This window comes from Calypte anna, chromosome 9, assembly GCF_003957555.1.
Source record: "Calypte anna isolate BGI_N300 chromosome 9, bCalAnn1_v1.p, whole genome shotgun sequence".
NCBI classification, from domain to species: Eukaryota; Metazoa; Chordata; class Aves; order Apodiformes; family Trochilidae; genus Calypte; species Calypte anna.
In genome coordinates, this window is record NC_044255.1 from 10,365,040 (window position 1) to 10,390,555 (window position 25,516).

At 38.1% G+C, this 25,516-nt stretch overlaps 1 protein-coding gene across 7 annotated transcripts in view; it reads right to left on the reverse strand.

Annotated features, from left to right (window-relative positions):
* TRIP12 (thyroid hormone receptor interactor 12) overlaps nt 1–25,516 on the reverse strand; it is a 73,858-nt gene that overhangs the window by 35,122 nt on the left and 13,220 nt on the right. For 5 of the 7 annotated variants that reach the window (XM_030456187.1, XM_030456190.1, XM_030456191.1 and 2 more), the window contains exons 2-4: nt 14,579–14,725; nt 6,216–6,341; nt 4,445–5,244 (exon numbers count right to left, since the gene is read on the reverse strand). In XM_030456187.1, the coding sequence (XP_030312047.1) occupies nt 4,445–5,244; nt 6,216–6,341; nt 14,579–14,676 (1,024 nt within the window). In that variant the 5' untranslated portion in view covers nt 14,677–14,725. The remainder of the gene's footprint in view (nt 1–4,444; nt 5,245–6,215; nt 6,342–14,578; nt 14,726–25,516) is intronic. The other 2 variants (XM_030456193.1, XM_030456192.1) reach the window with 1 other exon arrangement.

The following is a 25,516-nucleotide window of genomic DNA, read 5'->3' on the forward strand; positions in this document are numbered from 1 at the left end:
GTTTTGCCAGTTTGGTGAGCTGAACACTGGCCAGGTAAGTGCAGACACCACGAAGCAGCAGGGCAATGAAGCTGTGAAATGTGTTGTCCTTTTCTGTAAGAGGTGTTAAAATAGATGACCCATGTCTTTAAACTAAATTACCTCTGTAAGAGTGTTTTAAAGAGCACAGGGAGTTACCCAGTTACTGCTTGGTGGATGAGCTGCAGAATACATCACAGCCCAAGCACCCGGAAGAGTTGAGCTCATTTCCTCCTGCTTCTCAGGAAGCATGTTCTACTTGTCAGATCTTTTTGCATGTTTCTCTTTCCCAAGCCTATTTCTCTACCTCTGATGTATCTACCAGGGCACATGAGCCTTTACCTGCCTCTACTAATTTCAAAGGCTAAAAAGGAAGCAACAGACTTCTCAGAGCTTGTTTCCTTCCATCTGTTCAATGCCACTCTCTGCTCTTAAAGTTCATTGTTTTAGAAAACCTCCCAAGTCAATCTTATGACCCACATCTTTTGCCATCTTTTCAGTGTTCCCAGTACAGGACATCCGATCTCTTCAGCATAGGACTGAACTTTCCTTTCACTGTTATTGTCATCAAAATTAGATCTCCCCATTTACACACTGCCAGTGTGGCCTCTTGACTGAGAATTAGCCTCATGTCTATGGGAGTTGCAGGAGGCTAACAGCCCCAAAAGCCCTCACTGGTAAACACTGCACAGCCACCATTCAGAGAGATGGGATTAGAGAGGTACTGTGACTTCCTGATGAAGGAAACCACCAGTCACACTGCCACAGACAGAAACCAAGGACTTTCAGGGCAATAGGCTTGATGTTCACCTCCAGAAGTTACTTATTCAGCACTATTTCTGTAACGCACAGAGCAATACAATGAGATGTATTTCAAAGATCAGGTGAAAGTTATGAACACAGCTGAACTTTGAATAAATCAAAAGAAAACTGTGTTAAAGCAGTTCATATTTAAGCGACAGCAAAAGCTTTAGCTGTAACCTTCAGAATTAAAATAGAGATACAGGTTGCAATTAGATACTTATGCTCTGACATCATCCTATTTGCATGCCACTCATGTTAATGACTGAAGGAAAATGGATCCAAACAGGCTAAGCCTGAAACAGCACAGCCTAGCAGAAATCAAACAAAAAATCTTAATATCTTGTAATTTAAATGTGTTACTGGTCAGCTTTATTTTTTTCTTTTCAGGGCATTTTTTGTTGCATGAAAGAAACCAGTTCTAAATGCAGCTGTACTGCATTCATTTAAGTATTACCCAAGATAAAGCAAAATTAGATAAACTTCCACAGTCCATAACCTGGAAAGACCTTTATTTGCAGTTCAGAAAGATAATCAGTAGAGATTTACTTATTAGGACTGAAAGTTTATAGACTTCAGCATAGCTCCTGTGTTGGGCTGTTCTCCTCACACAATAAAGACAGAGTGAAAATAACTGATGGGAAGCAAGACAACCTCCTTTACCATTCCTCTCCCTCAGAACCAACCCAAACATCCCCACAGCTCTTGATTACAGTCTCACACAGCCCATCTTGGCAATTAAACCAAGAATATATCCAAGCTAATCAACTTATTCCCTCCATCACAAGTCCTCAACTGTCCAGCATTAGCAATCATCATGCAGACAGCAATGTCACCAACAATTCCAAATAAACTAATTTCAGCTCCTTTTTCTCTCTCATCTCTGCCACATCCCTTGAAGCCAGAAGTTAAACACCATTCACACTCCATGTGGCTGTTTAGTGCATCCCAATAACCTCTTCGAATCTTAAGTGCTAGGTAGGGTCAGAGACTCTCAGTCAGAGAAACTACTCTAAGTTACTCTTCTCTCAGCGACATCCCAGCCACATTTGCCAGCTTCTTCCTACTAAAGGGCCACAAGACATTACACAAAGGCCAGCAGAAATTTTTCTAACAATGGAGACTTAATTAAGCTTGGTTTCATATTGTTACATAACCAGCGAGATGAACCAAATTTGTAAAAATTTGAAAAGCCCCTACAAAACATAGGGCTCGAAAAGGATGTGAAAATACTGAAGTATTTCTTGTTTAATTGAACAAGAAACCTGCTTCTCCCTCCAACCCTCCAATAAGAAATATTTAGCTACAAAAACTAAGAGTTGAAAAACTTCTTACTCTAGCCTGTTTTAGTTGTCCCAACAAATCCTATAGCTGTTATTCAGTGAAGTCACTGCTCAGCTACACAGACTGCTCTGTAGCAGAAGACTTCAAAAGTCCCTATGGCTGCATTTAACAGCTCTTAATTACCCAGTAAGGACTGGACAAAAAACCCCTCAGAGTATTCTCCAACATAGGAAAAGCTTCTGCAAAGATGGCAACCACATCCCTCCTTATTCTTCTCTTCAGCAGAGTAATCCAGCTCAGCTCTTCCAGTTTTTCCTTCAAAACATCACACCTAATAATAATTCTTCTTGTACTTCCTGAACTGCAATACCCAGAAGTAAACACAATGACACCTACATAGACACAACTGTGTCACCCAGAATAATCTCACCTATCCTTCTTTCCTTACAACCACTCCACCCATCATTTTTCCTGAAGTTTTAGCAGCTGTTTGCAGTTCTGTTTGCATGTTTGTTTTTATCTCCACTAGTTCTACAAGCCCTATTGGAAACTTCTTCAAATATATTTTTCACATTATATCCATATACAAGTCTACAGAGCTTTAGCTTTCACTTCCTACACAGGATTACTTTGACTTTTAAGGATGTGTTTCCAGACAGAGGCAGATACAACTCAATAATTTGATCTAGATCACTATATTTGCCTTACTGCTTTAGAAAGCTTTTGGAGTTTTAATATCAGTGTGAGAAACCATCTACTTCTGCCCTCTTCTCCTCTAAGTGTACTTGCTTGCTACAGAAAGTAAATTTGAACTAACCCATTCCTCCTTACAAGTCTACCCTAAAGGTTTATTTTAATACTTTCTTGACTTTTTTTTAATTGACATTTATCAGCATTATCCAAAATGTGTATTGTGTTAAAATATTTCAAATTCATGGTTTTTAATATTTGAGTTAGTGGAACTGTGTGACAGAAAAGTTATTTTCTCTTTTTTTTCAAAAGGGGATAAACTATAATAATGTCATAGTTACTACTGACATCAAGATCCTTTCAGTCTGCTGTCAAAGAGCTCTGATGCACTACTTAAAAGGCTGGAAGTATTTGAAAATAACAGTTTAACATTTCTTTTCTAGGTTGAGGCCTCACTCCTGACAGTAGTAACTAGTAGTACACTAGTCACTACTAGTGTAGTAACTAGTAGTAGACTAGTCAGCATCGTTACCTACTCCAATCAATATAATAACCATTGCATTTAGTTTTGCTGTAATCAACAGAAAGCTGAAGAGGCATCAGACATTTTATAATTCCTAGTATCTTACTTATTCTCTCCCTCAAACTGAGCCATCATCTAATGAAAGTAACTTAAACTTAGTCTAGAAATGTCTCTTGCCATCCTTTCTGCCCCTTGCTAGTAACTTTATATATACATACACCTACCTACAGTCCACACTGACCTGGTTTTATGACACATGTCTTAGTTCAACTTAAGTTTATCTTTTTGCAAAAGATGACTTTCAGGTCATGAGCAGCAAAAGTGAGTCAAGCTGGCTTTCTCAGCATAGCCTTTGAGGACACAGTTCAGGCTCAGATTCTCAGTGAGGTTTTTCAAGCTACTCAACACCACACCCCCCCTTACTATGTTCTATCCTACTCTTCCCCTTCTCAATTTTAAGCTTTCTCCTCTCCCCTTCCCTAATGCCATTCTTTCTCAATTGGGTCAAGTCATTTCAGACCAATACTCCAATCATCAAACTTATCCAGAACGAGCCTGCTAGGTCAATTAAATCCATTTTGATTATATAGGAAGACATCCAGTTGCTCTTGTGAATTTCACGTATTTCCTGCATTAGTATTAGCTACAGACATGTCCCAGTTGGGGCAGGCTACTTTTGATCATGTCTGGGTACAGAACAGTAAGCAAGTCTAGGAAAAACCGAAAACAAGAAACTGAAACAAGAAACCACAGATCTACTTGTTTTCCAGAATGTCATTCACACTTTGGGACAGAAAGCTAAAGAAAATGAGGAAAAAAATTGGACAGGAGGAATATAATAGAGATTTTCTAACACTTGCTACACACATATATCACAGCATCCAACTATTTTGCATATATTTTAAGATTGATTTGCAAGACCAAAAAGTAACTTAAACTTTCAGAATGCTGACTTGCAATTAAATAATTTGCTTTTGCTATAAATGGCATCAGTCACAGCTTTACTTAAAAGCTCAGCAGAACAAACTAGAAGTTCGCTTCTCTAATAAGATTCCAAGAAGCCTGAAAATAATTGAGCACTTGGTTTTAAAATCTATATGCTTACTCTTCCACAAAAGAAAAACTTACTTGCTAGCTTAGCTTGTAGTCCTGAAGGTCCAGGTTTTGATGTCTCTGACTTGGAAGAGCCTGGTAGAGACAGTTTTGTTTTAGGGAGACTGACTTTTGGGCTGAATCGAGCAGCCCAGTCAAACTTTGAAGAGCCACCTGTTTTACTTGGTTCTTTGTCCCTGCTACTCCTTCTTGGACTGGGGCTGGATGCAGAACGGGAACGTCTAGCCTTATTCTGGTCCTTTCCCTGTTTCACTCTGGCACCCTGAGGAACAGTAGAGGAAGCAGAGGCAACAGCAGAAGAGGAAGAGGATGTGGAAGCTGAAGAAGAAGAATCAGTGATGGTGCTACACCCAGCTTTGGCTGAGGTCACCGATTTTGAAGCCAGCTTGGAGAGTTTTGCTGACTTCTCTTCAGCGCCAGTTGATTCAGCTGCTGAACCACTCTTTATACAAGACAGATTCTCTGTCCTTTTCCTTTTCTGACTTCGAGAGCTACCAGCAGCTCCACCCTTTCTGGTGTGAGCCTTGCTTGTTGATGGCAATGGTGTAGGCTTCGGCTGTTCTTGGTCTAAATGTCTTCTTTTAGATTTAGTATGAGGCTTATTAGTTTCCAAGGAAGTTTCAGTGTGTTGAAGTGCTTTGGGTTTTTTAGCAGAGCTAGGAGAATTGGTCCTCCTGTAATCTGGGCTAGCACTGCGTTTAACTCCTCGACAATTGTCTCTCTTAGGCACTTGCCCCGTTTTTTGCTTTTCTGAAGTATTGACTCCCTCTGGATCTTCTTGCTGTGGTAATAAAACAGCAGATGAACTACAGCCTCTGTAGAAGTAAGCAGAAAAAGCATTAGTACTGAACTCAAGAAACCTCACAGATGCAACAGTTCTACAAAATAAACATCAGTGTTCTCTAATAATAAATTAGATCACAGGTAAGAAGCATTGCTGATTATTAAGTTTACAATGAAACAAGAAAAAACCACGCACATGAGCTGTCATATTGCAAACATGAAAATTAAAAAGCACAGTACACTTTCCTTGTGGGTTTTTTGGTAAGAGGAATCTATGAAGAAATTTGGATAGATTTTACTGTTTGTTGTTTGGGGTTTTTTCCTTATAGATATGAAAAAATGATTTAAAAGAAAAAAATAAAAATAAAATTCAAGCCATGAAACTATTATCTGAGTATCTGTAAATGGAAGTTCCACAAGAGAATAAGGAGTGTTTAGTAATGCATAACTAGTCATACCTGGTTTCTAGTTCAAGGAAAGCTCTTATGAAAATCAATAGTTTCTCGATCTTGAAACAGAGGTAATGAATCACACAAAAACTGCAAATTCTTCTATACAACAGGAAGCTGTTTCAAGTGTGTATATAGCAGCAGTGCATGAACAGCAGAGAAAGTATGACTTAAGATTACTACCCTGAACACAGGCATACTTTAGATTATTACACATTTCAATTAGTATTGGACATCAATCAGAACTCCTTGGGCAAGCCTCCCCTAATTTGAAGTGGTTAAATGGGGAGAAAGACCATGCAAGTATTCCAGGTCTAGTTATGCAGAAATATTTTCTTCCTCATCACTGATGGAAGGCTCTTAGTTGGTGATTTAGAAAAACAAAACACAAACAGAACATGAAACACTGAAATATTTCCACTGAATGCAATACCTAGTTTAGTTAATATCTATTAGTCATACATTTTATAAAAACTCTGGATAACTACATATGTTATACACAGCTATGAAGCACGGATAACACTGGTTAAAATATTAATACAAAGCACAATTACCTTTTAGAAAAGTGTCCCTTGGACTGCTCAGAAGTAGTATTAGACTGCACTTTGGGTGTCTTTGAAATAGATTTTCTACTCTCAGGAGGGCTATGTGCCTTATGTTTTGCCTGCCCTAAGTGTGACCTGTCAGCAGAAAAACAGAAAGCTATCAGATACAAACCTGTAAGTGGAATTATTATTTATTTTTTGGACCATTCACAAGTATTAGTTTGCAGCTTCAAACCTTCTCATATCAACCACTAACATTAAAGCAGTATTTCAAAAGAACTGCCTTGTGCAGCACCCATGTAACTTTTGTAAAGCACACATTTATTCATTTTAAATTAATAAAACATCATCTCATACCCGAGATATGCAGATAAATTCAAACTTTTCCAGCATGCAATGTTATTGAATTATTCACTGAAGTATTAAGCTAGCACAGTAAGGCTCAAGACTAGCAGAACAACTGTCAAAGACCTCTTCTCAGAAACATATACTACATACTCATCAACAGAGGAGTAAGAAGAACGAAGAAATGCATGCTACTGGTGAAGGCAATCAGATGAGACAGAACAACTGTCATGTCAGAGAGAGCAGTGAGTTCCACATAGACAAGGTACAGGAAGTCTTCCAAGCAACTTTCCAGGTACATGCAAAAAATGGTTTATTGCATGAGCTCTGACTGGAGGGCAAAGGTCACACTACATCATAGATAAAATTTAAAACTTCAGTTACATCTTCACATAGCCCACATCTGTTTTCAAAACCAGTAAAAATTACCATCTTCAAGACTCAAAAGAGACAGCTCATCTGCAGTTAATATCACATAGTATAAATAACTGCTAAGGCAAGAGACATCTCACTTCACTGGATGAAATACTTCTGACCCAGCTGTCACCAGGAAAACTCTACTGTATGTTATCCTACCCATACAGAAATGCCAAGCACCACTGCCCTGTAAGAAACCTCAAACTAGCCTTGTATTAATGCTGGAAGCAGAAATACTTTGAAGTTCAAGAACTGCTGATTATATGCTTATATGCTGCTAACCTAGCCCATCAAGTCCTTTGAGTTTAACTATCCAAACATCTTTCAATGATATGGGGGAAGAAGAGAAATGCAGACTTCAGATTTAAGTGTCTTCCTCTAATCTATGATCCCAAATCCAACCCATCACCTCAAACATCAAAATCTTTAGGCCAAACAAGTGGAAGAGGTAAGAGGGTTGACCAAGCTTTCAAAGAGCTTCTACCAACGAAATGCCAGACATTTAGTACTGAAGGCAGAAGTGGGCTACTGACCACAAAGTCTGACTATCTTCTTAAGCATTATAAAGACAAACTTTAACACAAACCTTAATAGGAAAAAAATACTAGGTCTAACCACCTGAATAATTAGCGACATCCTAATTTGCTTAGAGTCAAAAGGGTAAAATTTCAGTAATTTGATTTTTTTCTTGATAACTTTCCTTCCTCTGTTGCCTCCCAAAGTACTGCCTGGCAGTTACTCAAAAAGATCAACATACCTTTACAGCACATATTCCAAATATTTCAAGGGGATCATCTTTCTAAAAACATAAGTCTGAAAATATTGACAGTATCTTCTCCATACTCCAGTAATTTTTAATTTCTCCTAATAGAAGAAATATTTTTTACTATCAAAAGTAAATGAAATTAACCAGATCTTTAGTTCACAATAGCAAACTCCATCAAGGTAAATTTAGGAATGTTTCAGCTAATCTTGATTGTTTGGATTTTCCTTTTCCCAAAAAAAGATTAAGGCATGAAATTTTATTTTCCCCTTAAATCTTTTTATTATGGGAATAGCATAAGTTATTACATAATTCACACTTGGCAGGGATCCCCATTTTTATGTACACTAACTGATCAGGACTAATTTATTCTTAAGTATAGTTGAAAGGTTATTTTCCCTTAAAAATTTTTGGTTTGCTTTAATTAGAACTGGAGTCAACTTAGAGCTTTAAGTACTCACAGAACACAAATATTTTAAGATGTTTTCAACTAAAATATGGCTGAAGCAAAACATCAAGCACTTAAACCACATACTGGTGAGTCTCCACTTGGTTTCAGGCTTCCCCACTTCTACCTTTAAACCCTTCAGATTCTTACAAGCTCTACAAACAATTTCATACTGACATCTAAATTATGTCACCCAATAAAGCTACAACTGTATCTTGGCAATAGCGAATACTCCATCATGCAGATTATTTGCAACTGACAATCTGGAAGGCCTGGGGGATTAAGTTAAAAAAATTTTAACCATACACCAACAAATATCACTGTCTTAAGTTCTATTAAGGTTGTGACGGCTTGCTTAAGGTCTTGTTAAGTTAACATTCATATAAAGGTAGTTGGAATAGTCTAATGAGATAGAAATAAAGAGCAATGCTTGGATAACTAAGTGCTATGAAAGGTATATGGGCAACAGGAAGAACGAGTCTTCCTTAAATCTCTAAACTACATGTATTTTGACCCAAAACTTACCTATTTACAAGCTCTTTAATCTTTTCCATTAGCAAAGCATTCATTGAAGAGTTTCATTTAAACAAATATTCAAGCAACAAATATTTTGAGAGACAAAGTTCCTCACTAATGATGAAAAATTATAAGGTAAGTATTCATGAGCTTGTGTTTGTCCATTTGTATTTGCAGGGAAGGTTCAAGAAGACTTAAGTGCTTGCTAAACCCTCAAGCAATGCTTTGGGGTCTTTGCTGTGTTTTGAGTTTTGTTTTTTTTCTCCCCACAACTTATTTTCATAACCCACTCTAAAGCTTCCTTCAACTGGTCAAAGCTGTCTGCTGATACACACTTTAATTCACAGGCAGACACTCAGTTTAGAGTAACACACGTACAGAAGTTCACAAGTGACCCACCATTTAATTTACTATAATTATACAAACAATCTCATGGAAACTGCAACAAGCTCTTAGCCTTCCTTAGCAAAACCATAATGAAGAACCACCAATAACCTGTCCTCAAAGTATTACTCTGTGCATATGGAAAAAAATAAACCTATTGAAGTTAGTTAATAAACAAAGTGTTTCATCTAAGTCATGTTCCTTAGCAGCTGAGAACAAGGTATTAGATGCTTGCAAATATCAAGTCTACAATACCACACACCCTATTACTTTCACCAAGAAGACTAAAAAAACAATAGTACAGATGAAATAAGCTGTGTAAAAAAAAGAAAAAAAGTTTACTTCAGAAATACTCTGCCAATCAATTCAAATATTAAATTTGGATTTTACACAAGTCTCAGGTAACATGTTTACAGTTAACATAGCATCAAGACAAATCCAAAGGCAAATACTGTTCAGAACAAAAGTAGTACAACAGACAAAAGTGTTCTTATTGCTTTAGTAACTGAAAAAGGTCGTTGCAAATTATGCTTCAGATTCTGCTGGTATCCTCTATTCAGCTAACAAGGATTTCTTACTTCTCCCAACAGGGTAGCAGTCATTTTCGTCACCTCAGTATCCCAAACACTGCTGTTCCTAAAAATTTCAGGTGGCAATATGCAGATTAACAGGTAAGTGCCACAAAACACCACTTCCAGATTGCTCCCAAACTAAATACTTTGACTTCACTGGGAACTTAAACCACAAGGACATAATTCTTTAACACAGAAGATGACATAAAAAAGTAACAGTCAGTACGTTCCACCCCCTCCTTCTGCCCCCATAAAAAGAGTACATCTGCTTCCCAATCCTCTTTGGTTTTCTACTGCAAAGGGAAGCTTTAGTATCATTACTGCCTTCTTACAAATCTGCAGTCATCCTTCAATGGAATGTACTGGAAGAGAGTTTAGACAAGCGTTCACACTGTACAACTTGGAAGGCATCAAATTAGTAATTCTGTCTTAGGAGGGTAACACAGAATACCTTGTAATCACTGAAGGACTTGGGTTGGAAGGGGACCTTAAAGACTGTCTAGATCCAAACACCACCATAGGCAGGGACACCTCTTACCAGACCAGGTTGCACAAAGCCCCTTCAAACCGGGCCCTGAACACTTCCAAGCAACCTGGGAATAATTTCTTCCTAATGTCTAACCTAAACCTACTCTCTTCCAGTTTAAAGCCACTAATGCTTTAATGCTACATGCCCCTGTAAAAAGTCCCTTCCCAGATTTCCTGTAGCCCCTTAAAGTACTGGCAGGTGGTTATAAGGTGTCCCCAGAGCCTTCTCATCTCCAGGCTGAACAAGCCCAACTCTCACAGCCTCTCTCCACAGAAGAGGTAGCTCCAGCCCTCTGATCATCTTCATGGCCATCTTTGGATTTGCTCCAGCAGGTAACATGTCCTTTTGGGTTTTGGGGCTCCAGAGCTATTAATCTAGTAGTAAAGCCAGTAAAAATTAATATAAACAGGAATAGAAAGTTTACCAAAACAGTTATTTCAACATCATTACAACCGAAAGCAAAGAATCACATTAGTTCAACTTCTCCACAGTTTGATCATGTGTATTTATGGGAAGAGAACAGTTCACAAATTTATATTTATGTGTTGAAACACACATCCCTTGCTTCTTTTACAGAGAAACACACACCAGGGATGCCAAGTTCACTTGAAATTTCAGCTGCAACAATCTTTCTACTCCCTAGCTTCATTGTTGCTTTCGTTTAAACAGTTGCATTGTAAAAAATCAAACACTCAAAGCTCACACTTACTGTGTTAAGTGTGAAACTGCTACTAAAACTCCAGCATAAAAAAAGGTCACATGCTTCCCATGCTCACTTTGACTGCAAGTAATTACATTTTTAGGGAGACATCAAATCTCACTCTAAAGTAAAATGACTTGGCATTATTTCTTCCACATTAGGCCAAATCTGCCAGCATTAGATGTCACAAGAGGAAAACTCTGGACTTACGTTTTACATGCTAGAGAAACAACAAGTTTGGAAATTACAAAGTCTTCTTGCAAGTGAACAATACCCACTTAGCAGGTAAAACTGAAGGAGTCTTAATGATGCAAAAGGGTGAAAGACTACAGAAAGACATGTGTTAGCACTTCAGCTTGGAAGTGATATTATACAGCCCCTCTCCTTTTTAACGCCTTCCTCAACTAAAATTAGTTGAAGTGTTCACTCCAGTGAGAGCACAAGAGACAGAGGCAAAGTTAAAGCTATTACAAAGCCATTTGGGTACACAACCAATGCCTATATGACCACTTGCTACAACAGAATAGTGGGCTTTACATCAAAGTTTGAAATTACAGTATGAGTGATGAGCTGCACAAGCTCCCCCAAGTTTTTGTCACTTACTTAGAATTTTGAAAATGCAGGCACCTTAGCAACAGAAGGAAAAAAAAATTAAAAAAAAAAAAGCAGCTGTTGCATTTCCAGCATTTATAAAGCTCTTCTTTATACAAAGCAGAAATGTAATCAAGTACACAAGTTCACACAGTACAGAAACTTGTCCTTGCACAAAGGTTTATGATTGTGTATCTATGACCAAGGTGAAGACCAGGGTATCTATAACCAACCTTCTCTGGCACTTTAGAAGGTGTGGACCCTTAAGTTTGACCATAAACCTGGTGGCTAATTTTAGGCATGGAAAAAAAAAACAACCCTCCAGACTCAGATTACTGCTAATTCGATGCACAATCCTAGCTTTTTTATTTTCAGTGGGGTTTGGGGTTTGTTTTGTATGTCTTTGTCTATTTGCTTTAGGTTTAAGAATCACATGCATCTGTAAGCAGCTGAATGACATCTCATCCAGCCTGTACCACTACATGAACAAGTAGTACAGATCAACAGAAGAAAATTTTTAAGGCAAGAGAATTGCCATTAAGGACCAGCATCTACCATCTATGCATTTCAATGATTTCTACTTCAAAGCAGACCAGATTGCAACCACAAGTTACCAGGATGTGTGAATTGCTCTTCTAGAGCAATCCTTCTAGTTCATTTTTATGCAAATTTCAAAGATTTCAAATCAAGTGCTCCAAGACCATTCCTTGGTGTTAGCCAAAACACAGCAGGTGAGGATGACACATTTGCTTCAAAAGAACTCTCCCAACGGTCTTTATTCATTTTGTTTAAATAAGTTTGCAGCTGGAATTGAATAATTTCACATTATCAGTGTCCAATTTATGTACAAATGCAGACTAGGAATACCTTAGTGTTTCATGTATCCCCTCAAAAAAAAACCAAAATAAAAAAAGGTGTGTTTGGTTGTGAGGGGAAAGTTGTTTGATTTTTGTTTGTGGGTTTTTTTGGGTTGGGTTTTTTTTTTCAGAACATAGAAGGCAAAAAAGTGTAGCACTGGAGTACAGCAAGGCTTAACAAATAAGGTGGATCAAGCTGTGAACTCTAGACCCTCCTATATACTGTTCAGCATCAGAACATACTGTCCCACTGTATAGTAGATGTGTGCTAGGGTGAGTCTTCAGGTTTGTGTCTGAAAACAGGCAGAGAAAAAAGTGACTTCTCTGAGAGCTTGTCTCTTCCCATTTCCTCTGCAAATTTTTCAAGGACCTTACAGATCAGTCTTACATTGTTTCTTGTAAGACAGCCATTCTACCCAGCAGCTCACTGAAGGGGAGATACAGAAGACAGTAAGAGAAATGGATTTAATTATAAAATTTATATCACCATGCTTTATCCAGACCTTTTTACATGCCTTACCAGCCAAAAATGCTTGTTCAGAGACAGAAATGGAAGGGTCCTGTCCTAAAGAGCACAGATTTTCATGGAGGATTATACACTTCCATCCTCTTTACTTAAGCAAACAGCTTTGGTTCCAGTAAAGGCCTAATATAGTTCAGGAATGCAATATGCTCTCACTCATGGAAGTCTGACACAGATTTGGTGAGTGGTGGAAGAGGTCAAGTCATATAAAAGAAATTGCATCTTGAATCATTATGTGATAGCATAAGTAACAGATCACCATGCACCAGAACACCAGGGAACTTTCTTTCAAGAAAACAGTGCTATTCATAAAATTCTTTAAGTTGTCTGACTGAGGAGCTCCTCTTGCTTTCTGCTATAATGCCTAAATAAGTAGTAGAAGATAAATCCTCCACCCCATGCCCATATAACTTTCCTTTCTTGAATAACTTTCCTTTCAAGAATTCTTGATTCTGAGGAGAGGGTTATTCACCCCAAGTTAACTTCAGCATAAAATGAAAGAGTTGGTAAGGCAATAAATAACTTCAGCATCCATTCAGATGTTCACATAAGACAGAACGGAAAGAAGGCTTCATCACACCTCAGTTAGGGAAGTATTCTCAAAAAAACCAACCAACCAAAAAATTTTAGCTTGTGAAATAATCAGCTACATAAGCCAGCAACTTCCCCCTCCTTATGCTGTAAGAGCCTAGAACAGAAGCCTTACATTGATCATCTGCTTTTCCATGTGTACAGTAGGAACTAGTTCAGAAAAAAGTGAAGCTGCATTTTGCAGATTAAATTATTGCCCAAAATGTTCCTTAGAACAGCAGCTAGCCTCCTTCATCCATTTAACAGTGACCTTGTTCTCAGTTAGACTTTACACTAGTAACAAATACATCTCATCTTCATCACAGTACACTGATTGCTTCATAGGGTTTTCTTCTGGTGCCACTGACCTGCAATACTTTAACTCTTGTTTTTAAAAAGAAAATTAAAAAAAAAAAAAACAAACAAGCACAATGGCAACAGTTAACACATCAGAGGAAGCAGAACACGACAGATGCTGCCTACCATGATACTGTAACCTTTCTTCATTGGACTAAATTTTTAACAATATTAACATAGACTTCACTGGTTCAGATCAAGACTCTTAATTCCTTAAAGAACATTGTAATAATTATACAGTCAGCATCCAGAGAAATGTTTCAGGGATCTTCTTTGTTCTGCATTAAAGGGACAATCTGTTAGAGCCTAATACAACCTGTACAACACTTGCTCACCAATTCAAGTATATTAAAGGATGGCAAAACCTTTGTTCTTGATTTATTCAAAAGCTGCCCAGGACTAACATGTGGTGCAAGGGAACAGAGAAGATGGAATAACTGGCACCAACAGGGACACAGATTTTTCCCAGATTTCACACACCAGAGTCTCCCTGTGTCCTCCCACATATTTTTGTTATCAGCAAAAAACGGGACAGAAATTTGTCACTACATGTCATTTGCAGAACACAGCTCACTTAAACTTTTTGCCCATGGATTTTCTACTGCTATTCCAGCTGAACATGCACAATACCAACTTATCCATGTTTTCATTTCATACAATAACAGTACAGATAACATTTCAGGAGCAAAAAGATCATACACAAGTTCCAGTGCTTGGACTGAAGGGGAGGACACTTCATTCTATTAAACTGCATCCATTCTGCTTATACAAAAAACCACACTGATAAATAAGAGCCATACCTTCCTCCTACTGCGTCGTCTTGTGGCTGGGCCCCAGCAGTGTTCCTCTGTGAACGTCGCAGTGACCCCCCTGGATTGTTATTAGGCCGGTTGGACATTGGCACCTCTCTCCTGAAGGGACATACCCTTTCTAGACACTATCATTCACTGAAAGACAATAAAGAAATAGTCATAAGACACATGGCATGAAAACTCTGCCATGCCTCATGAGGCAAATGTAAAATGCTATTATTTAAGCAAAAATGTAAGTAAAAATGGTGTAAAGGTTTTTGTCTTAAGAAGGCACATGGACCAAGATTCTTCCCAAGAGTAGTTAGATTCTTAATATAAAGCAACTACTTTAGTATATATAGCATACAGATGACCTATTGGACTAAATGACCTTTGAGAAGTCCCTTCCAACCCAGACTACCCTATTATGGTAAGCTTCTTTTCTGGCAGACTTGATAATTATTTTAGAGACAATAAAAATATAATTTAGGAGAACCTGTGTTTGTCAATATTAATGAAAAAACACACTAATGCATAAAACCCTATGTTTGATAGAGAGCAATAGTATTTAAGAATTCTAACATGTCTCATTGTGAGACGTGTCAATTCCAGTTTCAGAAATAAGCAGAAGTATCCGTAAGATTACAGATGTAACTTAACTACTTTGTTTTTAGAACAGCTCCTCTCACTAATCCGATTTATCCAAACTTCCCTTTGCATAAAGAAAAATGCATAGCAATTCAACAGATCTAGACTCGTAAGCAAGAAGTTCTTGCTCATAAAGCTTAATTAGTGGGAAGAGATATATGGGATAGAATTAGGGTACACAATTATTTTAAAAATAATATAATGGCTTTGTATAACTACTTTTGGAATAGTTTTGTGACTGCTAGAAGTCTACTGATATTATTTTGGTAGTTATTCATGGAATACTACTACAACACCCAGCTGCAAGCCTCAGAAACCGAAGTATTTTAGAACCAAGCCTCACTTAGCACCTTAGTGAAGAGTGGTAACATTTGTATCCGGTGCTAAATTGATGTTTCTATACAGGGAGCATAGCAACAGGACCAAAACCAGCAAATCCTGTTTTACTGTTTCTAATTGTGTACAATCTGGTAAAAAAGGTATTTGCAGGTAAAAAAAGAAACCACTAAGAAGAAAATAACCAGTTTAAGAACACAGTAGACTATATGCTGATTCAGTGCCTATTATATCTATAGTACTGTAAGCAACAAGTCTGCCAGAAATATCTCAGCTGCAGATAACTAAAGCTCAGCTCAAATTTGAATGCCTCCAATAAAACAACTCTCAAGACCCAGCATTGTCAGTAATGCCAGACAATACTTGACTATAATTGCCTATTCTTCTGAAAGAACATAAAGAAGCAAGCAAATGTGAGTAGGGGAAAAAAAACAAAACAAAAACAAAAAAAACAGCCCTAAATGATCCCATTTTACTGCAGGCCATAAGACACCAGGCACATAAATTGGTATTATGCAAAGCATTGCCTCACATAGATAGCACAATGCCAAAAGGAACATGTATATGGATCAAGGCACCTGCACAGCACAAATTACAGATGGGGATTCCGCTAGCTCAGATTCACTCTTGTTGCACCGTAATGATACAGCCTAGTACTAAAAGCTCCCTGTTAGCATGCCAGAAATATTTTAAACCAGCTCCAGGAAACAAGCACGAATACAAGCTAGGCGTAAGAGTGGCTCCCCATTCTAATTCCCACATCACAGGAGTCAAAAGTATCTATTCAAAGTTCTTAGCATCCTTTCCATTAAGAGGTTCAACACAGCAGTACATAGGAAAAGCAGAAAGTGGGATTAATCAGCAAATCACTGTTGCCACCTTGGGGTGTTTTGCCTTATGCTTCAGAACTTGAAAGAACGCACAAAATGCACAATCCCACAAAACACAAATGTTCAATGCACCTTGTAGCTACCAACCTTGGTGACTGGGAAGCTAAGGAAGGTGTAATCCCCACACCTCAGAAGCTGACCTTTCCCTCTTCATGATTATTTCACTTACCCTAACTCTTTAATCATAGCAAATATTCCCCCCCTACAGAAATGTTTAAGCCTTTTAAGTAACACATGACCTTTGCCTACAACTTTTTACCTTAGAGCACAAAAGAACTTACAATGGAACAGAACAACCCTGCTATAGCTGGAAATTTTGCCAGCTTGCTGGTGCGGCCATATTAGTCAGGTTGAGGAGAGCATAAATGACAGCATTCTCTGCAAAGTACACCACAGAGTCAAGGCAACAATCCCAGCATTAACCAGGCTGAAAGCTGACAGAAGTTCTAGCACCTAACAGGGAATCTAGCTGAAGCCCATCACAGGCACTGTCAAATGCAATCTGTTTATTTCTTTGTATCTAAACACCAAATAAAAATACCCACATCTCTCCATAAGCATCAGCAAGGAGGCATATTTTGTGAAGCTTCTGAAAGCAGGGAGTAAAGTGTCCTAATGTTCAAAGGTCCACTGAAAGTCAAAATTAGGTACTCATGTCAAATTCCCAGTCATACTATGGCATGGTTGCCATAGATATATTTTATCACCTTGTACTGACTATACAAACATGCTTCCAGCAGGTTTCTTTCTGCAGATCACAGTCTAGAACTCCACTAGGTCAGACACATGCTTTCCTACCTAGGGCCAGTACATGGGTTCCTCCACAAAACAACGGAAAAGTCAACAAGAAAACACCACACAGGCTGTTCTGATGCTCTCTACAGAAACTAGCTTACTATTGATCTGTCTGGGTCAGCCACACACTTTAAGTAGTCTTCAGTTAGAACTTATGCAGCCTTGTGTTGCCATACATATGGTATTTTCAGCTGTGCAGAATAATGAAATGGCAGCTGGCTTATCCTGTAAGGCATTTGTCAAGTCAAGATCATGTCCAGAGTAAACTTCAATACTGAAATCTCTCCATTTAACTGTGCTTCTTATTGTACAGTGTTACCATATGACTCCTGTTGGCCTTCAAATATAATGCTGCTTCACGACTCAGCTATTACATTTAACATCAAACCATTAACTTTCTCGTTTCAAGTATGTGTAGCCACACACTATCATGTGCTGTTTGCCCAGTAGGGAAAAGATCTTCCTAGCGGGTCACAACTGCATCTTCCACACACTAGAAAGCCCACCTTCCACACACACAAGAGCCCAGACAGAGGCTCCTCAAACTGAACTGTTCCCAGTCAGCCTTGTCCCTCCATTCAGAAGCCTCACTCGCAGCACTTGTCTTATTCTCCTCCCCCTTTAGATACCTAAATTCAGGAAAGACATGTAACCCACAAGACCAGCGGAAACACTGCCAGTGCAGTCCTGTCACATTTTATGAATATTTCCTCAAGTACATCAAGAATTCTCCCCACATGAAGAAAAAGCTACAACTGTACATCACAACTTTGTGCTCCAGTTGAAAGGCTTTATGATCTGAGAATTTTAAGTTCAGGTCCTCTTCCAGCATATTTTTTTGTAAACAAGCCACTTCTATTAACATTTCACAGCTCCATATTCCTACCTGCAATGATGCCAAAGCACTGGGCTGCAGATGCTCTCACCATGAGCAGACTCTTTAGATTGATGATGAATACTAAAAACCAGCATTTCAAATAAACCCATAATCTATGTTCTGAAGACATCTAACAGCACTAGCATTTGATTGTTATTATCTTGCACAGAGTTCTTGTATTTTAGTAAACACTGATTAACATTAATAGTCATCTTTGTTACTGCACAGGAAAGCAAATAGAATTATTTTTTGTGAATCTAACATACTTATTTCAAACCTCATAGCTAGTGCATAGCAAACTTGGAGAAGTTCCACTGAACACAAGATACAAAAACCACCTGTCAACTTCCAATGAAGCCTTTACCTTTCTTCTCATGGAAAAAGCCAACAGAAAGGGACTGACATAATTCCACATCTTTGAAGCAGAGGAAACCTACAACTACAGAACAACACTGTATCAGCTCTTACTCTACTCCCAAAGTATCTCAAAGTATGCTGTGAACTGCAATGTAGGCTACAGAGAGGGAAGGAAAATGAGTAAAATGAAGCACTCCAACAGGCTCCAGGGCCACTAACAGAGTAACAAGGTGAACTGGCAACAAAGCTGTAAAAAGTTCAAAACACTTTCACAAGAAAAGCACTTCCTTAATCTACCTTGATGAGCTCTAGAACTTGTCTGATTTTGTTTAGAGTTTTTTTGGGGGTGGTTTGTTTTTCAGAGGTTCTAAGTTACAGGAATTTTTCAGGTTCTTGCACTCCAGTTTCTTGAATACTTAAGGATATGCCTATCTCTACCTGTAATATTACCTCTACCTGTAATACTTGTTATCTGCTCAGAGTTAAGTACCTTGCTCATTCCTCTTTTATACACTGGCTCAAAAAACAGCACCTTACTTAATGCTGCTGCAGCAAAATTGCAATGACTTGCTGTCCTGAAGTCAGTATTAGGCAAAACAAAGGGAAGAAGGAAAAGATGGAAGGATGTTTATATGCCTTAAAAATTCAGAACATTTTCTTCCAGTAGGCTGCACATCTTGCCAGCCAGAACTCAGAGTTCAGCATACTTATCAGAAAATGTTAACTCTAAGACTTCAGATTTGCATTCCCTTCACTTCTATGTAGGTAATATTTACTCGATCAGCTGTATCTGTGAAAAATCTAGTCAGTCTAGTAAAATCAACATGCTAAATATGGAAGCGTACAACACATTAAAGAGTTAAGGCATTATTAATTACAACTAAACTGAAGAATTTACTGTATATGGTTCAGGAACTCCTAATTCTTTTGGACCTACATTACTTAATGTAAAACTGATATCACAGCTGCACCTCATTCTTGCTCACTGCTCACAAGGTTCTCATCATCTGCCTGCACATGTACACACCTATATTCCTGCAAGCAAGCACTTGCAAGCATTCATTCAATTACTTCTACTACTTCACCAGCTGACTCAGAAATTCATTATTAAGAAGATATTTTTGTCCAGTTAGCTTTAAACCACATCCCATGCAGCTTACTTTGACACAATATCCTTATACTCTCCAAATTCAGTAGTTATCAGCTCTGCCCATTTTTTTTTCCACTACAGTCCTCGCAAACACAAATTTCATGTCAAAGCACCATGCAGGCAGAAGCTCCTATTTTCAGTTTAGCAGTCTCTTCTCTCTTCTGCTTGTAGAAATAGTCCGTGGTATAATTCAGGGAGGGGGTACAACAACACAAAGATTCCTAGAAAATTTCTCTACACAAACAGGGGGAAAAAGATATTGTCCCATGAGCTGCAAGATGCTGCAAGGTTCAGTAAGGTGGATGGAATTTGTCTGCATTCACACAAATCCTGGCTATATTAGAGCACTGAGCCTTAAGGAACAACAAGCTTTTCTTCTTCCACCATAGGAAGAAGAACTTAGCAATTATTTTCTTATCTGCTACCTTCTCCCCATCAATAGTTAAAAGCTGCCTACATGATTTAAAGATGCTAGAGTACATCAGTGCTTACCTGCTGCTTACCTGCTTTCATCAGATTAACTTATTTTCATATACAAACCCCACAAAATTGCACTACATCACACATTAAATTGGACTACATTCTATTTGTATTCTTCCCCTCTAATGCTAAAGAAAAAACCCACACATATGCATATATCCAGACATTCTAACAAGAACAAATTCACTATATGTAGAAAAAACTTCAGGACAAAATAAGATTCTACAGACACCGAGTACTGTAACATGACCTCACTGCTGGAAGACAGACAAGTTGGAATGAAGAAAGTTTTTCCTTAAAAAAAGCCTGTTAGGTGGTAAGGAAATACATTTCTACACCTCTTCCAGAAAATAGTTTCTACAAACTTTGTTGCATCACTTTCATCTTGGAAGATGTAAATAAGATATTGATGGGAAGCCAAGCAGAGTTTAACAGCATACAGAGGAGAGCATCTCTTCAGACTTGATGCATTTTTGATATTGGGTTAAACCGGGGTGCAAGAATTAAGTTAGAATCACTAAAAAAGCCTGGCTGGAAAGGAGCTCAGGATCACTTGGTACAACCCTCTGTTGAAAGCAACACCTCAGCTTACATTAGATCCCTCTCATTCAGCTGAGAAGTGAAAATTCAGTCATGATGACAATATACATTCCAAGTTCTGAGAAGGACCATAAAGGCAAAAAGTAAATCATGAGAGATGATTCTTTCCCCTGAAGAGCAAAGAAAAAATCCCAAATTAAGTACCATGATCAAAACATCATGCCAAAAATAAAGGAGTGCAGAGAAGACAATACCAGATTATCAGAAAATATTTTTCACATAAACATTTGATAAAAAGTCATGCAACAGATGTCAGTTTAAATCACCCAAGATCTCAGATGTGTGCAGATGTACAGGTGTGCAAGGAGACATTCTTCATCCCTCCTACAAACAAACCTTTCTGAGAAGAAACAAAACTCCAGCTGTGACCCCCACTGCAATCAGGAAGCATTCCCTACCCCTCACCTCCTCAAAACCAGAATCCAGGAGCCCAGACTAAGGTGAAGAAATCAGCAAAGTAGAGATATAAGCATAATGGCATGCTTACACATGATGGCCAAGGAGTTCAGTCACTGAAGACTTAAGGCTTTGGGCTGGCTCACAAGTCCATTTTTACCCTGGGTAACCTTACACAATCCATAAGCTGTTGGTCAGACAAATTTTTCCAAATCAGTGAGGGAAATAAAAAATTAAAACAAAAACAAACAAATAAAAATTAAAAAAAAAAACAATGCTTTAGCACAATGCTGTCCTTAGCTTAATTTACAACAGAAGAGTTCTTTTTACTTCAGCTCCTCTGTCATCTTTGGAGTGGAAGCATTTCTTAACCATTTCAAAAATACAGCATATAATAAAAGAGATATGGATACTGCAGAGAACTTAAGTAACAGTAGGCCACAAATACACCCAAGCTATGCACTTCACAGGGAAAAAAGAGGGGAGGAAAGGAAAAAATTAAATCAATCAGTAAGAAAGAAGGAGTCACCCCCTGTTCCACTGACTTCACAAGAGACAGGTATCAGACAATTATGGCAACCATTGGATCTCATTACTTTAGGAAGAAGTCTCTAGCAGAGGCAAAGCAGAAAGGTATCTTCACAGAAGCAGCAAAATGAGCGGCTAGGAACCTGAAAGGCTGTAACCACCAATTTAAGATTCTCTAAACTGCATAAAGCTTAGAACTGTTCCATAGAAACTAAGACACTTGTGCCAGCCATTGGTTTAGAGACAAAACAGAGGACTGGAGTATACACTGCAGCCAGAACTTCAGCGAGTACTTTTGGGATGTGGGAAGTAAAACTGAAATACCAAAAGGAGAACTGGCTTTATAACCAACCAACAAAACAACTGACTGCTCAAGAATTTAAACTCATCAAGAACAAAGAGAAACCTATTGATGGAGGGAAGAAACACAAATAAGCTAAAAAAACCAACCGAACAAAAAACCCACAACCAAGGCCTGCAGAAGTTAAGACAAATACTGTTCATATTCTACTTTCTAGATGTTTGTACAAGATACACAGGTGATCTCAGATGTCTCAGGCTTGTTTGTATGACTGGTGCCCCCAGTTCAAGGTATACAAAAATTGGTAGCTTCATTTCATTACTGAAGAAAGAATCACCATTTTTGTGCACTGAGAAATTATATCAGGACTAAAGATTAATTAAACTCTTGTGAAATGGTTAAGGGGCCTACCTTATGTTAAGATTGTAAAAACCTGTATCTCCTGTACTCCTTTCCTCTCAAAAACCAGAAGCTGCATTTATAGGAAAAAAGTAAAGGAGCTGCATGGAACAAACATGCTGTTTTGAGGGCATCTCTCCCCAGTTCTGCCACCTCACCGCTTTCTCTTACATTCATCAAGGACAGAAATGTTGCAAATTGTTATCACGCCCCTTAACAGTACATTTTGGTTTACAAAAGTACACAACTGTCATTCAGATCTCAAATCTTCATCCAAAAGAAGAAAAACACACAGCATTTCAATTCTCTTGCTTCTTTAGTTTAGCATTAAGTCTCTTTGAAAATATGAAGTGTTGTCAGTAACTACTCCTCTTGTTGAGAGCAGCAGGAATGAATTTTATTATAAAAACACCATCTTAGAACTTTCATCTACAAGAACTGATCACAACTAAGTTCAATGAACCTGCTCTTAAAAAAAAAAAAAAAAAATCAAATAATTTAAGTTTTTCTTCTCCAAATTGGTTTCCATGTCACCATTTATAACATATTCAAACTAGCTCGATATATGTTTTCCATCAGTGTATGGTTTGACTGGAATTCATTAACAAAGCTACGCAAATGTTCTCTCAGTTGCAGAATGCCAGGACTCAAGACTTGAAGAAAGTATTTTCATGTTTACAACACCTGTAGTTTCTGGCTCTTCCGTGATATTTTGTTTTGCTTTTTTAACCTGTTAACATTAAGTCCTGTTGCATAATTCAGTCAATTCTGCAGCAGTAATTTGTGGTTTTTTGCTCACAAATATAAAGATTATCAAAAACATAAGAAACCAGAAACTTCCGAATTAATTTGTATTCAGTAAAAGAATAACCTGATCTGGATAGCTGCAAGTCAGCCAGTGACAGCTCAGCTTCAGAAGGAGCCCAGAGACATTCAAGCCATCTCAGTAACACGAAAGATTCATTACACCACTTGGAGAACTGGCACATATAAACATAGCAGAGTACTGAATCAGTTTTGTCCCTTCGTTGACAGACCTTTTTTCCCTTTTATCACAGCAATTGGACAGAGAAGAGAAAAGCAAGGAATGGGTATGTTCAAAGTTTATTCTTCTTTATGCTTGTGTCAGCAAAACTTCTCTGCCAAATCAGATCCCAGAGCAAGAGTTTTGACTTCTACAGGAACATTAAACCTGCTAGTGACACACTGTTACCTAAGTTTACACTGTGAGTCTCAGTGGGCAATTCTGCTACCTATTAGCAATTCTGCTAATAAAAGTGTGGTTACAGCTTGTTAGCAACAACAGAAATATATGTCCCTTTCTAAGTTAAAAAAAAAGCAATTAGTACCTCCAAAAGAAAAGAACATTTTCCAGTACTCAAATTTTGACAAAAAAAATCTTGCATTTGCATAAAGAGTTAACTGATGTGAATTCTTCTATAGTTTCTTGCACATTCCCAACAAAACCCATCATAAGCAACAGAAATAAAATCTCATTTGTCCTTCACATTCATCTTCTCTACAAACCCTTGTTTAGGAGGAGCCAAAATTCACTACCTAGTGTGGTGGCTTAAGCTTTCACAAACAACATTATTAAAAAAACATGCTGCCTGGAAGGCTTTCTGGGGAACGTTATCTTCAGAAGAAGAGAGTGGATCTGAATAAGGAGATTTTACCTTCTGTGACACAACATGAGGAAGAGCAAAAAATCCTTCACAAAGTACAGATCTGTGACAGTGAAATGGAAACGAGGTAGCAGGTAGGTGGTCAAGTTAACAGAGTAAACAGGTGTGGCAAAGTTTGGGCATGGGCATTTATTACAGTGAAGAAAAAAGTCAGATGAACAATTACTGCAAATTTAAGTTTAGAAGCTTTATTGTAGTATTGTCATGCAAGTGAGCAAGGAAGTACTCAAGTACTCAAGAAGTACTCATCACTCACTCCAAGCCTGCCAAGCTCAACACTTAATGCCCAGCTGCCTTTGAGCTGCATAGCTCCACTTACTTCCATGTTGAGTCTGAACATAGAACCTACTGCTATAACTCCAAACCTCTTTCAACCACATAGACCAGATGGTGCCTTATTTGCAGCTTGCCATTTAACTGCATCTGGCACACACATCCCTTCAGTAAAATAAAGTGCAACAGCACTATAGGACAAATACTGATATGGTACATACCTATGTGCTACCTGCAGAGCCTGTTAGACAATATGCCCCAAGTTGCAGCACAGCAGGTTTCCTGAGCCCTGCCAAGTTCCTAATCAACTTGTGCCAACCTATCTTGAATTACAGAGAACTAGTGAGCTCAGTGGACAGCAGAACAGTAGATAGTTTGGCTTTACCTCCCAAACACTAAATTAAGATGGTCTCTGCAATCTTCTAGACAAATAATGGGGAAATAAAAAAAAAGAACTTTAAGTAGCCACTAGAATAAAGATATTCAAAGACTAGATCTTACAGAAGTTGACATGTACAAGCAGATTAGACAAGTGCCACAGATAAACCCAAGATTATAGCACGTCTAAGGACATTACGTAGATCTACCTTGAAAACAAGGTAAAGAGGGAGGAGACTGGGTTTTTCATTTTAATGATATTCAGCTTCAGCTTGAAACAAGTTTACAAACAGAAATGTCAAACATGGAGAAGCCAGTTCACTCATACTAGCATGTCTTAGAGAAACAGTTCAGAGCTAAAAAAAAAAAATTTTAAAAATCTATGTTTCCAGGAGAAGGGGGAGTACTCAACAGTTATCTGCATTACCAGAATAAGTCTCAAGTTTTCACATCTTCAAAATATAATTCAGAACACGTTCTGACAAATTTGGAGGATCTCAGCATCTAATCACTGATATTTAGCACTGACTCAAGCTGATGCAGGTTTTCTTTCCAAGACTATAAGCAGGCTATGCTATCTTGCTGAACAAATACTTCTATTCAAATGCTACACAAAAAGCACTCATAGGCCTAATGGATACCAAGATTCCTACACCACATGATACCATCTGGGAAATGGTTTAATTGTAGTTGTTGAAGAAGAAATCCAATTAGAACAGGTTAAGTTTCCGGCTTCCTCAGCACTGGATGTGTACACGGATCTGTTGCTGTCTGAAGAATACTGAAACAAAGGCATTAAAATACATTTAAGGTTTCTAGGTAGTGTGCAAACCAATGGCATCTTGGAATTAAGT